Source organism: Globicephala melas, chromosome 16, assembly GCF_963455315.2.
Source record: "Globicephala melas chromosome 16, mGloMel1.2, whole genome shotgun sequence".
Classification (NCBI taxonomy): Eukaryota; Metazoa; Chordata; class Mammalia; order Artiodactyla; family Delphinidae; genus Globicephala; species Globicephala melas.
In genome coordinates this window covers 24,539,418-24,553,626 of record NC_083329.1, presented here as the reverse complement: position 1 = coordinate 24,553,626, position 14,209 = coordinate 24,539,418, and the positions used below count along the sequence as shown (strand labels likewise).

The following is a 14,209-nucleotide window of genomic DNA, read 5'->3' as shown; positions in this document are numbered from 1 at the left end:
TGAAATGATTCTGTAATATAGAGAAGTTAAGTAATTACCCCCAAGTTATCCATTCATGTGGCTGAGCCAGGACTTGAACCCTGGGCTGGCTGTACAGCCTGTGGTCCTAGCTGTTGAGCAGTCTCTTCTCCCTTAGGATAACAAAGTCTTTGGGGCAAATAATTTTATCTGGGCTGTCAGAGTAAATTCTGTTTTTAATACCAGTGCATAATTTCTTTTTCTCTTCCTTTTTAAGACACTGGAAGAGGAGTTTGCTAGGAAACTACAGGAACAGGAAGTGTTCTTTAAAATGACCGGGGAGTCTGAATGCCTTAACCCATCAACACAGAGCCGGATTTCCAAATTCTATCCTATTCCTAGCTTGCATTCCACTGGATCGTAACAATGGGAAGCATTCTGTGGTTGGGTTTGTCTTCTTCAGTATGTCATTCTGTTCTCTTCATCTTCTGCCATAGTCTGTATCAGAGAGCTCACGAAGACAATCACCTGCCTCACCTTCCAGATGTTTTTTTGTTTGTTTTGTTTAGCAAAGATAAAGGGAAAGGCACTAAGACAGATGCTGGGCCATGCTGGCAAAGTAGCATCTTGCAGTAATTCCCTAAGGTGATTTTTGTATATAATCTTAAAAATTGTGTTGTTTAGATACTGTTACCTGAAAAACTGGTAGAGAGATAATGTTTAAAGTTATTTAAAAAAACCCTGTTACGTCACTTAAGTATTACTAAATATCTTTTTTCCTGACTTAACTTCTCAATGATGCCTAAAATCTATAGTTGAAACTGCTGTAGAGAGTTGGATTAATTTTTTGGTGTATCAGCTCTCATGAAAAAACTATGAGTTGCTCAAAATATGATATTGATTCAGTAAATAAATCTGTTACCTTTAAATGTTAGCATCAAACTCTTTTAAAAGAGAAAAATTATTTCAATAATTTGTCTAAAATACTTACCTGTTTAGACATGAGCTAATAATTAAGGGTGCTAGTTTTATTAAAATAGTGCCTAAAACACTAAATTTCAGTTGTCTAAAATTGCATTTCCTTTTTTGATTCAACAGGGACAAAACACCCTTAGCATTAAGCATTATTGTTTTTTAAATCTTGCTCCTATTACCAATTGATAGAAATTTTCATCCTAAAGTATATGTTGTACAAAGTTGGAAAGATGAAAAAAATAAACGGTAGCTTTTAGATGTCCAAATTGGAAATGTAAAACTCACCAAATTAAAAAAAATACAGATACAGCTATCTCAGCTTATTTCCTAAAATAATACATGAGCTGGTTAAATGAATTCTCCCATCTTAGCAAATTCTGTTTAAAACTGTTGGAGGCTGGCAGGCTCTGAGTTATATTTATGAATATATTTTTATGAAATTAATCTTAAAAGAGGCATTTGTTCAGAATAGTTTTTAAGAATTTAAAATATTTAGGCAAATATCAGAAATGACTTTTCTTTGTTTTGAGATCAAGTCATTTATATTTTGGTTTTGTTTTGTTCCATGTTTAAATTATTTACTTTGATTTGAGTGGGAAAAGCCTGAAACCTTTATCGTGAGGGTGCTGATACGTGTAATTATTAATGAAATGTTCACTCTAGTCCCTTTTGAGGGTTAGAATTTCAAGCACGTGTCAGCTCGAAACAGTATTATAAACCGTATTTCGGGTGTGAGACAGTCCATTTGTAGACGAAGCTTGCTGCCTGCCATGTGCGCCTGTTCTGTCATGAGTGCCAGGTACCAAATTGTAGAAATTTCAGTTTTTAGTTATATTACATTTGAGGCTCGTGAAAAATGCAAATGCAACTTTGTGGGAACACTGATTCATGTTAAGAAAATGTAAATATCTGTAGCACTTTCTTGCAGTTAATTTGAAAACTTTGAATGCTGAACCTTATTTTTTCAGTGGTTTAGATGATTTAAAAATGCATGTGATTTTAATTTTGTAATTGTTTTGACAAGCATAATTTACTTGGACAACTTTGTAGGTAGCCTTAACTTCTGGCCAAGTTTGTTTTTTATATAAATATATATACATATATTATGTATGGTTGTAAATTCATACACTTATCACATGAATGTGTTACTGTATACGAAACTCTTTTAATGCTTTATTCTCAAATGCTGGGTTGAAAAATGTTTTGAAAGACTTTTAAAATATATATCTTTATAAAGTAATGTTCAGGGTGATGATGGAAATTGTTTATATTGTTATGATAGAAATGACAGTATAATGTTACCCAGTGTATTTAATGATTTATTTGAAGAGGGAGAGAGGAAGAAGGTTCTCATACCACTTTCTCCTTTGAAATTTTCAGTTTATTGGCTTTTTAAAAATTAATACTTCAGGCAGTGGACATTTTTTCAGTATCGTTTAAAGGATATCCTGTGTGCTGAATAGTTTATGGCACATAATTAATTTGGTCTGAATATTTGGTTCTTTTTCTTCCTTTCAAGTTGACAGAGTATTGAATAAAGAGACTCAGAGTAGAACGATTGACACGCTGGTAAGTTTGTTAGCACCTCTTGCATCTCCCGTAAAACTGCCCTTTGGATTCCTTGTTCACGCTCGAGTTCTCTTTCAAAAGTGACCAGACCATGTGCATGTAGGAGCAGGACTACAGAATGATATTCATGTAGAGGTAAAAACCTTCATTTTAATACTTAAAGTTACATAAATCTTTTCAAATGGTATTTTGTTGTATAGACCATGCTGTTTGTACCCATCCCTGCCCACTTCTTGCTGTAGGCCCTGTATTCACGTACAGAAGTGTGAGCCTTCTCTCTTGCATGAAGTGTAGGTGGGGGGTTGGGGAGGGACACAGACATCTTTGAAATCAAAGAGTGCAGTCAAAGGCATTCCTGAGTTGGTGGTTTTGTTGCTGTGGCAGAATGTGCTATGAAATGCATTGAAGAAGTTCTCCATGTGTGCCCCCTAATTACTCAGCCTCCCCTCCTCTCCCTGCGTGCTGTGGACACGCCAGGCCACCACGCTTCTGCAGGTCTAGCTCATGGAGCTCGTTGCACCAGGTTGCCTTTCCTAGTCCTGTCAATCCATGGTCGGGTGTGAATTGCTGAATTAGCCGCCATACTATGTGGACTCACAGTTAAGCTTTTTCTTACCGTTTTCTATGGGGAAGCTATAGGGTGGGTAAGGAGGAAATTTGGAGTGCTTATACCTTGCTGAAAATGTTGAAACTTTCCTGTGACAGGATACAGCAAATTGTAATTAAATATAAACCAGAACCAGAGCTACCTCTAAGTAGTGTTTCCTCAAGCACAAAGCTCTCAGGCATATGAGACCCACTGTGATGGAGGGTCTCTGATTTCTTGAGCATCAGTGAGTTTCAGAAGTGATTGTCTTTTGTAGTCTCCTAGTTCCCTTGTAACTACACACTTTTTTCCCCATTCCACACTGTGCTTAAATGACAAAGACTCTTCTGAGAAGCCAAATTCTGTCAAATGATTAGCTAGAGATATTGTTGATTACAGGGAAATGTAGAGCTGTGAGGCGGAGGCGGCGAGCTCTGTAGTTCCAGTTCTAATAGGCTTCTGGTTGAATAAATCAGTTCTTTCCTGGGAAATGATCTTTTATAGGAAATGGGATATTTTAAATGCTTTTCTTAAGTTGAAGGCACAACAGTTAATGCCACTACTGTTGCTATCCTGTGGCTGACATGGTTTTGATACAGCTTTAAAACTTCTGTTACCAAGCTTGGGGTAGAATGTGATACCAGTTTTAAATGTTGGCTGTAGCTTTTTGTAATCCTTCTCTGATTTGCAGTGTAATAACTTCACAAGCTAAATTTTCAGAAAGAATTTTGTTTCAGAAAATGCCTCTTGTCTATTTGGGAGCAACATGTCTTTTCAATCATGGGGTTGGCAAATGAAAAATAAAGTTATTTCTTACTCTACTTTGGGAAGCAGTCTTTTATTGGGACTATTTGAAACTAGATTGTCCTGTGTGAGAACATTTTGTAGCATTTTTTAAAATCCTAATTATATTTTAAAACTCGCAGTCCTCCAGATCTTCTGACCCTTCAGACTTACTAGCATTCCAGACCATCTGTAGTCATCACACACAAGAGGGTCCTTTTTACTGGTAACTTGGGACTGGTAACTGGTCTTCCATTGCCCAAACCCCGCCTTTGGGTGGTACTTAAAATATTTCCATCGACATATGTATATATACCTTTTTTTATGTCCTTTTTTCCCCTTGGAATGGATTATTTTTCTCACCAAACATTTCACAAACTGTGACGTCACTTCTGCTAAAAACAACCTCTTTTCATCATTCACGCAAGATTCAGTAGACATACTAGGCTGACCATTTGGCACGTGGTCAGTTTGGATGGAGGGAGGCACAGCATGTCATTTTCTAATCCAGGAGCATTGCATACTGTGGAGCTCATGCTTGACTTTTTTTTTTTTTAATGAAACAAAAGAGGCTAAGATCCACCGCCATCCAGCTGAGGACATATCTCATATCTGGGTTCTGTCCAGAGAAGCTAGCGAGTTTGGGCTTTTACCGTATTTCTCTTGGGCATACGATTCTATGAAGACTTTGGGATAGCTTGGATAGGCAGATCTCATAACTAGGACAAAACTCAAAAGTCTGGTTAATCAAGGTAAGAATCATTAAAGGGGATATAATACTTGAGCTTCTAAAGCTACTATTACAAAAACAAATTGAGTCAGCCTTTAGGTAAAACTAACATATGAGAAAGGCACGATGCGTTCATTCATTATACATAAGTTTTCATTAGACAGTAAAATGTCAAAATTAACCGAAAATGTTTTCTTCCTTTCCCTCTTTCTTTTCCTCCTTTCCTTTCTTCCTTCCTTCTTCCCTCCTCCCCTCCCGTCTTTTTTTTTTTTTTTTTGGTTAGATGGATCACATTAAGCATATTAAAAAAGAAAAAACCCTTTAATTGGAAATTTTGCAATTGAAATGACTCATCTAATAGACCACGTGAATATTTGTAGACATTGAAAAGTGCAATAAAACCAACTGCGCCCAGTCCCCCATGCATTTCATAAGTGCAGAGCAGGGGTGCCGGCTTCCGGTGTCAGGCAGTCTGCTCTCCCTCCCCTCCCCTCCCCTTCTTTCCTCCTTGCCCCCTGCCTTTCTCTTCCTATTGGCTGCAACCTAGTTCAGTGTAACATACTATCAACTCTAGCGTGGACCTATGGAGACAGATCATAGCTGCAGTCAAACTTCCTAAGTGGGAATGTGATACATAGAAATACTAGTAGAAACCCTGTCACCACCTCACGGGAAGTGGATTTCTTAAGTTTTTTCAGCTGAGAGTTTTGTCTATGACTAGAGAATGCAGAGTGAAGAGAGGAGAGAGGAGGTGAGAGCACAGCCTTGCAGCGTTGACCAGAACAGTCCCATCACGTGGCTCCCAGGAAGGCACCCCCCCCCCATCCCATCTTCCATTTCCTGGGCTCATTTTTAAGGTGAAGCTCAAGGGCTCCTGAAACAACTTTTATGTACCTGGCTTTCCTAGGCTGGGGCTTGAGCTCAGTGTTAAAGAAGCCGAGGAGCTCAGGCCTGGACAGCAGGGAGGCCAGCTTCATCCTCCCACGCTGCATGCGGCCACTGTTGGGTCCACCCCGTGAAGCTGTTTCAGACTGCGTACCTTGGACTGAATTCTACATACATATATTTTGCTCCAGACTAAGATAAGGGTTCTAGTTGCTGTGCTGCCTCAGTAGGACAGTGAGATTCCAGCTTTTACCCTCTGGAGAGGTCTTGACATAAGCGCCATAAGCCACTGCGAGAACTGGTCCAGGCGGCTGTTACGCCAAGGGTCGCTCATGGCTTGACGGCGATGCTTCTCCTTCTCCGGCCAGCATAGACTTGGTCACCTAGAAGTTGGAAGATGAATGGGAAGTTAGAAAATGTCCTGTGGTCTGTGGGGACTTCCGCTTGGGTAATTACAGTAACTGTGACCACTACAAAACCGGCTTGAAAGATGAACTCTTCTGTAAGACTGTCAACTGATTGAAATTGATTACCCTATTTCATTACCAGCCTGGTTCTCCTTTTCCTCCCTGCATTGACATTCTTCTTCCTTTCTCCCTGGCTGTTCATTTGATAGTTACACAAAGTATGCTGTTGCCAGTACCTGCCTTTCGTAGCTGGCATTTGCCTAAAATTTTCAGGCTTGCTCTGGAACACGTGGCCTGCTTCCCAGCACTCCAGGAACTGTGGCAAGTGAGGCTTACCTTTGTCTCCTCTTTCTCCCTTGTGTCCTCGAGGGCCGGGTGGCCCAGGCTGACCTGGTGGCCCAGCAGGGCCTCTCTCACCTAGGAGGACAGAAGGGGGCACGGCTAAGCGAGGCACAGTGCAGGGCCTGAAGGAGCCGCACATGTTCCCAGCACGGCGCTGGCAAGGGAGCTGCTTCCCACAAGAGGCAGTCGTTAACACGGGATCCTGGTGGCTGTTTCCTGCCACCACTTACCTTTGGGGCCAGGGATGCCCATCTCTCCCTTCTGCCCAGGGGGTCCTGGGATGGCTCCATACGCTGCAAGGGGGAAAAGCTGGCCTTAGACGAGAGCTCGTCCTGGGGCTTGGGAGGTAAAGTGATTCGTTCAGACTGACACAGGCAGGTGGTGGTAGAGTTTGGACTTGTAAGAAGAAAACGGTTCAGAATTTATCCGATTTTCAGCATCTCAAGTGTTAACAAGGTTTCTGGGGAGACTGGTTTCTGTGGAACAGACTACACGGCAAGTGAAGTGTTGGGAAAGTAATCGGGGCGTGCCCTTACTTCTGAAGAAGTCCATGAGGTCCTCGGTCACGTTGCTGTAGGCAGAGAAGACCTTGCTGATGCCAGGGGGCCCCTGGGGCCCAGGCCGGCCTGGTGGGCCCCGCACAGTGTAGGCCATCCCTTGGAGCAGGCCCTGACCTGTAAAAACCAGAGTGGTGGGCACAGGCAGCAGGGGTCACCTGGCACCCTCCTCACGGTGGGAGCGCGGTGCCCTCTGACTGGCTCCCATCCCAAACTCTTCTGTGCGGCAGCGAGGGAAGAGCCTCCTTAGTCTCCCCTGTTGACAGGCACGTCTCGCCTCCGTGGGCTTGTTTCACAGGCCTTTTACTGCATAGCTGTGCTGGTGAGCCGCCCGGGAAAGGCTTAGTCAACAGCCTTCCCTCAGCCCCACCAGAAAACCTTCATAGTCATATAGACTCTTCTGGGAAAACAAAGGACAAAGACCCCAGCATCTCTGTTCCCTGCAGCATAGGTTCCAGTCCCGACTGGGCCCCTTGAACTAAGCTTGTCTTCAGTCCCTGCCCGTCTGATTCCAGAACTGCTGTCCTCCTGGATGTGGAGATGCTCACATGCTCCTGTAACCCCGCAGTGCTGAAGCCTACGTGTCCCCACTTACGCTGCAAGCTGTCAGACACCCGAACGGCCAGCTCGTTGTAATCCAGACCTCCAGCAAAGCTGGCCCCGAAACCACCGTCACCGCCATACATGCCGCCTTCTGCCGCTGCCCCATAGCCTCGGCCCCGGCCTGTGTCCAGGCCAAAGGCTCCCCCTTCGCCCAGGGAGCCTCCGCTGGCTCCTCCTATGCCCGTGGAGGAGCTGTGGGAAGAGGCCCGACCGAGAGAAGAGGAGCTGCCGCCCCGGCTGTAGGAGCTGTCCGTGGACACCAGGCGGCTGTCCCCGGGGGGACCCTGGGGCCCGGGAGGACCCGGCGGGCCGACGATGAAGCCGCGCACGTCAGGGCCTGTGGGGAAGAAGCGGCATTAGTGGGAGCCAGGTCTGGGGGAGACAGAGCAGTGGGACTTGGGGGGTGTCTCTCCCAGGGCCTCAGCACGCCTGAGCAGGATGTGAACTCGCACCGAGCGGGAGCATGTGGGCTGGGAGGAAGCCGGGCTTCCTCGACCGACCAGGGCGGCTTATGTGTTTGGCCTCCAGTTCCCTTCAAGCTCCGCTGGCTGCCCCTCTCACAGGGAGAAGCCTGGTCTGGGAGGGGATGGAGGAGGGAGAGTGACGTCAGGGACACGCACTTGTGAGGTAGCTGATCAGCTCACTCCGGAAGTTGTCGCTGTTTTCAGCTGCGTATGTCACCAGAGCTCCTGAGACACCCGGGGGCCCTCGAGGGCCTGGGGGGCCAGGGGGACCAGGAGGGCCTGGGATGGATGACAAGCCAGCAGCTGAGCAGGGGGCAAGAGAAAGAAAGATCAGGGATCCCCTGCCAGGACGGCGGAACTCCCAGCCTGGGCCCGTCTGGAAGGAGGCGGTGAGGGAGGCCCCCACACGCGTGTCCCGTCCTCCCCTGGGGTGACTGCTCCCCACTGCTCTCCACCCCCAGTCCCGGGCCTCCTTCAACCCAAATCATATCCCTTCCCCTCAGCCCTTCTGCTGCTGGGAGTTGGGGCTGCCGGCTGGGCACCTGGTCACCCGCTGGCCCCTGAGTTCTCTCGTGACTTGGACGCATGGTGTCCCCCCACTTCTCCCCCTGCCAGGGCTGAAAGCACCTCAACGTCAAGTGTGTCCCCCTCCAGGGCCCCAGAGCCCGGCCCTGTACCCGCTCTAGGAGGACTGGTGCCTGGGCTGAGCCCTCCATGGCTGCCCTGGCTCAGACCCGCGGGAGCCCTGAAGGTCAGGCTGCAGCCCTCGCCTGCCTCACTCCTTACTCTGCAGGTAGGATGAGAGGTCCTCCATGCTGATGCTGGACCACGCGCTGCCTGGGAGCCCTGGTGGCCCAGGGGGACCTGGGGGCCCAACAATGCCTCTGAATTCAGACCCTGAGACACCAAGGAAGAGCAAGGATTGGTCACAGCCTGGGCCAAGGAGCTCTGCCGTCCACCCCGAAGCACTCGGTCAGATGGCCCTGCTCGGCCGTACCTTGGAGCAAGGAGAGGAGCTCCTCGTAGGATGTTCCCGGCAAGCCTGGGGGCCCTGGGGGGCCAGGAAGCCCAATGCTGACTCCGGAGCCTGAGGAACAAATCCCAAGTTGCGATGGATGCAGATCAGACAGGGAAGGGCAGATGGAAACACCGTGTCAGAGAGGAAGCCAGACAGAAGCAGCCTGAACAGAAGCGGAGGCTGGGATAGGGGCGAGAGGGGCAGCGGGAAGAGACCGGCAGAGGGTAACGGCGCCACGGAGGAGAGGCCCCAGGGCCGGGGACGAGTGCAGGTCAGAAGTGCCCACAGCCCTCCTCCTGCTGGGTGTGTGCGTGTGTGCATAGAGAAGTGTGCATGTGAGTCGTGTGCAGGACGGTGCCCGGGACACTCATCCTGGCCTCCCTCGCCCAGCTCCGTGACCTGCTCTGGGGCCACAGGTTTGAACAGCTCTGAAGCGCCCCCGCTCCCTCTGGGTTGGGTGCAGCCTGGCGGGAGAGGGCCAGGGGGCCATTTCCGGGGTGTCCCGCCCGCTGCCTGCCCCGCCACGGAGGCGGACACTCACTGGACATGTAGCTGAGGACGCGGCTGCTCAGCTCTGCGTAGTCCAAAGACTGGAGGGACCAACCTCCACTGGCTCCTGGTGGCCCTGGGGGACCCCGAGGGCCCATCAGGTACTGCCGTAGATATTGACGCACGTCATCCCCTGAAAGGAGAGGAGGCGCCGGTATGGACCACACGTCCAGCCTAACCTCCCCACAGACTGGCCCGAGTGACGTGTGAGCTGGGGGTTCTCAGACCCCCAGGGGGACATCAACAAGCTTCCGGGAGCTGAAGGGGCTCCTGCCCGGTTGCCTGGCCTTAGAGGGGAGAGCTGATGCCCCCTTTCCAGCTGGCTGCTGGGAGGGAGGAGGGAGTGGCTGCTGGGAGCGAGGAGGGAGTGGCTCCTTGTCCCAAGGGACCGCCAAGTGTGCCTGACAAGTGCGGCCAGGAGAGAGGGAAGGCACCCCACCCTCTAGCCCACCACAGCCGACTCACGCTGGAGCACAGCCAGGATGTCTTCAGAGGAGATGGAGGTGGAGGACGTGCTGATGCTGTACCCCGAAGCTGTGGGGAAGGAAACCGGTTACCCGCTTAGCTGGTACTGAAGCAACGCACTCATTACTCCAGAATCACAGACCCGGTCAACCAGCTGTTTCCGTTTGGGGGCAATGAATGCACGGGGGTGTTAGCAGGCTATTTATAATGTCTATATTTCTTAATCTGAACAAACCTTTTTTGAAGCTAGATTCGGCGGCCTGATTACCGTGAATTCAGCATTGAACATCACATTCAGAAAAAGGGCAAAGCAAACAGCAAATTAAGAGACGAGACTCCAGGAATAACCGTGGACCCTGGGAGGAAGGTGTCATTACAGGGGCTGGGGAGAGGCTTACTCTGTAAGTAGCTCACGACGAGGCTGGCCAGCTCTGAGTAGTTGAAAGTCTCACCCGTGATGGTGGTGACAGGCCCGGGGGGACCAGGTGGGCCTGGGGGACCCTGAACTCCAGATAGATAAGACCTGATACTGTCACCTGCCAACAAAGAAATAAAGCAAAGTCAGGCTTGTCCCCACAGAGGTGACCTGAAGTACTTGATGAAATGCAGCCACCCATCCCACACAGGGGCCAAGGCAGGGCCAGCAGGGAGCCTAGGCTCCCCTTGCTATAGATGGAGAAACTGAGGCAGGCTCTGTGCTCGGCCAGGCGGATCTCCATGGCTGTGGAGTAACAAGACTCCAGTCAGCCACCCATTTGACAAAGCTCTGGTGCCCACATGTGTGGAAATCACACCGTCACCTCCACAGCACATGGATGAGGTTGGGGGAGTGCACACCAGTATGAAAGTGTGTGTGTGTGTGTGTGCGCACGCACGTGCATGTGGATGAGCAGGTGGGTGTACGAGCCTCTGCTGGGGTGAGGACAAGTCTGTGTATCAATACGTGGACACACACACACAGACACACACACACACAGACACACACACACACACACACACACACACTGCCCCACTCAGGCACCGGGCACTCACTCTGCATGTAGTCAGAGATGTACTGCTGAATCTCCAGGCCGGAGCTGCTGATGGAGCCTGGAGGCCCGGGGGGCCCTGGTGGGCCTGGTGGGCCCTGCGTGAACATGGTGCTCGATGACGATCCCCCTGCAGGAGAGAAAGCCTCTGAGTTGGTCTCTCCACCCTGGGGTCCAACAAGGGAGCCCAGGCAATGCTTTTACAGTCTGAGGAGGGAGATTCTTTCTCAGTAGGAGAACTAAGACAGTGGCAAAGAGCTCCTAGGAGCTCTCCCAGGCCGAGCCCTCCCTTTTCTTCGGCAACCTGCTCACCGCCCACATGGCCTCCCTCGCCCCTGAACCCCTAGCTCCCAGGCTCTGTTCTCGCCGTCATTCATCATCGGCGTTGCTAGTCATCTTTATCGTGCAGGCATCCTTCCCTCCCACCCCCGCTAACTTGTAACCTCCTTAAAGGCAGTTCAGAGATCCCAGCACGTGGAGAAAGTATCTCATCAACACTGAATCATGGATAAGTGAATGAATTAGTTAATTAACATCCTCACTGGCACGATCAGCCTCGCTTGAAGAAGGAGAGAAGAACTTGGGCACCTTTGGTTCTTACCTCGAGAGGGCCCACTGGGAATGCCGGGAGCCCCTGGGACTCCGGGATCACCTGGAATCCAAAACAAGCAGCTCTGTTTGCATCACCTCCTCCAGGAAGCCTCCCCTGGTTCCTCAAGTTCAACCACACTGTCAGCTGTGGCTCAACAACTGTCCCATGTTTCTCAGTCTCATTTCTGCAATGGTGTCACAGCTTCCCTGGGCAGACTGTATCCCCACCCCCGTCCCTTTCTCCCTCCAGGCTCTCCTCTCTTCAGCCTCTTCTTCCTTCCAAGTCTGTAGCATCAGCAAGTACTCGCTGCCCTCTATTCGGGCTCTGGGAGCCAGCCTTGCTCCCACTCCTCCCCACCTTCACTGACCTCTGTCACCCTTGGGTCCCTGAGGGCCGGGTGGGCCTGGCGGTCCTTGTAGGTTGAGTCCGAGAGAACTGGAGCCTGGAGGCCAACAACACAGGGCAGTCAGCCAGGTGGGGAGAGGCTCCGGCAGAGTCGGCAGCAGGGGGCTCAGCACTTACCTGAGGCTGAGAACCCTGGGAGGCCTCGCTCGCCTGAGGGACACAGCAGAGAGGGAACAGTCAGCTGTGCCGGCCTCCTTCTCCCCGTGCCCCAGCCCAAGACACCACCTCCCTCCCGAGGCTCCCCAAGATTCAATGGCTGGGGCAGCACCGGCCCTTGGGTGGTATCTAGAGCTGCCGCACAGACAGACACACGCACACACATACGCACGCACGCACACATGTAAGTTCTTAACCATCAGAGACACACTCTGATCTACCCTCATCTGGACCAAACTCAAGAAGCTCAGGGATCTTGGAAGGTCAGCCTTTGCCACTCCCACCCCTACCCCAGGTTTGTTTGATGCCAGTTCTATTTACCTTGGTGTCCTCGGGGGCCTGGGGCACCTGGAGGAGAAGACAGTCATGAGACAGGTCCCACCCAGATGCTGTGACTGCAAGGGGCCCGTGGGGAAGGAGTCGGGGCTCCAGGGCCCCTCGTGCCTCTCCTCCCATCAGGACAAGGACAAGGCTTCTTGACAGAGCTTCCGACCCCCCGCCCCACGCCCTGCTGCAGGCTGCTGAGCCCCTAATGGGATAGGGCAGGAGGGTGAAGGCCCGCTCATCCAGCCTCATCAGAACTCTCCCGGCCACCAGCTGGGTCAGCTGGGGTCAGCTGGGGTTCACACAGGCTCCTGCGCTCCCTAAGACACGGTGCTCACCTTGCTCTCCCTTGGGGCCTGGGGGGCCAGGTGGGCCTGGAGGGCCAGAGAAGAAGGTCTCTGTAGAGGAAGGAAATAGTTTTGAGTGTGGACGATAGATGGATGGATGGATGAATTTTCTACTAGAGACAAGTTCTGGGCTAAAGAATGTTCTAAAGTTATTTCCATATGTTTCTATGTTATACTGTCAGCATTTATCTCATTTCATGAGCATGTGTCCTACCTACTTTATCAGAGCTGGGCTCCCTGAGGACAGGAACTAGGTCTCCCCAGTTGGCCCAGAAGCTTCCCAAAGGCAGATCTCCCCCAGGCTGGGCAACCAGGGATTCTCAGGGTGGCTGGGTTGGCATCAGTTACCTTCTCTCCACACAGCAGGTAGCATGGAGTTTATGCAAACACACGGTGGAAAGTCAGAAGGAGAAAGCATGGTGAGTAGGTCAGAAAGGCTGTGTGCCCATGACCATGGCATGGGCTGGGGCTGAGGTAGAGAACAGGAGCGACTTGACTCCCCAGCATTACCTGAGCTGGTCAGGAGAGATCCTGGTGGGCCTGGTGGGCCTGGCAAGCCTTCCCCTAGGTAAGAGAGCACCCAAGACCTATTAATGCCAAGAGGTGGGCCAGGAACACTCTGCCCAGGAGCAGAAGTGACAGAGAAGCTCTTTCCTAAGAGCCGGCCCAGAAGAAGCCTGGGCTCTGGGTCCCATCGTCTCTCATCTCCCATTGCTTAGCTCTCACCTGCTGGGCCTCGGGGTCCTGGGGGTCCTGGAATGGATGGTCCTGTAGAAGAGGGTGAGGAAGAGGCAATGCTGAACCCAGGATCTTGGCTTCCTCACTAAGTGCCTTGAGCCCCCTGCCCCCAAGATTCCCCACCTTCCAAAGATCCCTGAGGTGCTCACCTGGTGGCCCAGGTGGTCCAGGTGGGCCTTGGGGACCTCGTAAATCAAGACCCTCTGTGGAAAGGAGAAACCAGAAATGAGCAAAAGCTGTCATGAGGCTGCTCTCCGCCAGCCTCACCCCTCACCAGGATCCTCGGTGCTTGTGCTCACACCCACACACCAGGCCGTGGGTCATGGGTCGTGGCACAGGACCCTCCAAGACCCCCTCTGCTAGAGATGCCTTTTGCTCAGAGGCAGGGCAGGGCTGAGTCGAGCTCCCTGGTGGCTGATGGGGGTGTGCAGTGATGATTAAGAGCATGGCTTCGGTGTCAGACAGCCTGAGTTCAAATCCTGCCTCATCACTGCCAGCTTGTGGGCAAGTTCTTGACCTTTCAGCCTCAGCTTCCTCCACTGTAAACCAGAGGCCCAAGACCTACATCACAAGGGCCTTGTGCAGACTCGGTGGGACGACAAGGCAGAGCGCCTGGCACGTGGTGACTGTTAGACCAGGGCTAGCGTTGTCTTTGCTGTTCAGGTGGCCAGGTGCCCAGGTGGGAGGCCCAGCGGCATCTCTGCCTGGGTTCTTTAAAGGACTCTGGG

At 50.8% G+C, this 14,209-nt stretch overlaps 2 protein-coding genes across 3 annotated transcripts in view; one reads left to right on the top strand and one right to left on the bottom strand.

The window, feature by feature from the left end:
* Positions 1–3,911, top strand: part of SLK (STE20 like kinase) — a 56,658-nt gene extending 52,747 nt beyond the window's left edge. For both annotated transcript variants that reach the window (XM_030865542.3, XM_070043861.1), the window contains one exon: positions 236–3,911. In XM_030865542.3, the coding sequence (XP_030721402.1) occupies positions 236–382 (147 nt within the window). In that variant the 3' untranslated portion in view covers positions 383–3,911. The remainder of the gene's footprint in view (positions 1–235) is intronic.
* Positions 3,912–5,452: 1,541 nt separating this feature from the next.
* COL17A1 (collagen type XVII alpha 1 chain) overlaps positions 5,453–14,209 on the bottom strand; it is a 98,516-nt gene continuing 89,759 nt past the window's right edge. Inside the window, exons 38-57 of the mRNA XM_060286070.1 lie at positions 13,631–13,684; positions 13,470–13,511; positions 13,254–13,307; positions 12,735–12,794; positions 12,394–12,420; positions 12,034–12,066; positions 11,879–11,953; positions 11,521–11,571; positions 10,924–11,049; positions 10,290–10,427; positions 9,892–9,960; positions 9,419–9,559; positions 8,857–8,946; positions 8,646–8,756; positions 8,016–8,162; positions 7,388–7,732; positions 6,772–6,909; positions 6,466–6,528; positions 6,230–6,310; positions 5,453–5,869 (exon numbers count right to left, since the gene is read on the bottom strand). Of these exons, the coding sequence (XP_060142053.1) occupies positions 5,817–5,869; positions 6,230–6,310; positions 6,466–6,528; positions 6,772–6,909; positions 7,388–7,732; positions 8,016–8,162; positions 8,646–8,756; positions 8,857–8,946; positions 9,419–9,559; positions 9,892–9,960; positions 10,290–10,427; positions 10,924–11,049; positions 11,521–11,571; positions 11,879–11,953; positions 12,034–12,066; positions 12,394–12,420; positions 12,735–12,794; positions 13,254–13,307; positions 13,470–13,511; positions 13,631–13,684 (1,898 nt within the window). The 3' untranslated portion in view covers positions 5,453–5,816. The remainder of the gene's footprint in view (positions 5,870–6,229; positions 6,311–6,465; positions 6,529–6,771; positions 6,910–7,387; positions 7,733–8,015; positions 8,163–8,645; positions 8,757–8,856; positions 8,947–9,418; positions 9,560–9,891; positions 9,961–10,289; positions 10,428–10,923; positions 11,050–11,520; positions 11,572–11,878; positions 11,954–12,033; positions 12,067–12,393; positions 12,421–12,734; positions 12,795–13,253; positions 13,308–13,469; positions 13,512–13,630; positions 13,685–14,209) is intronic.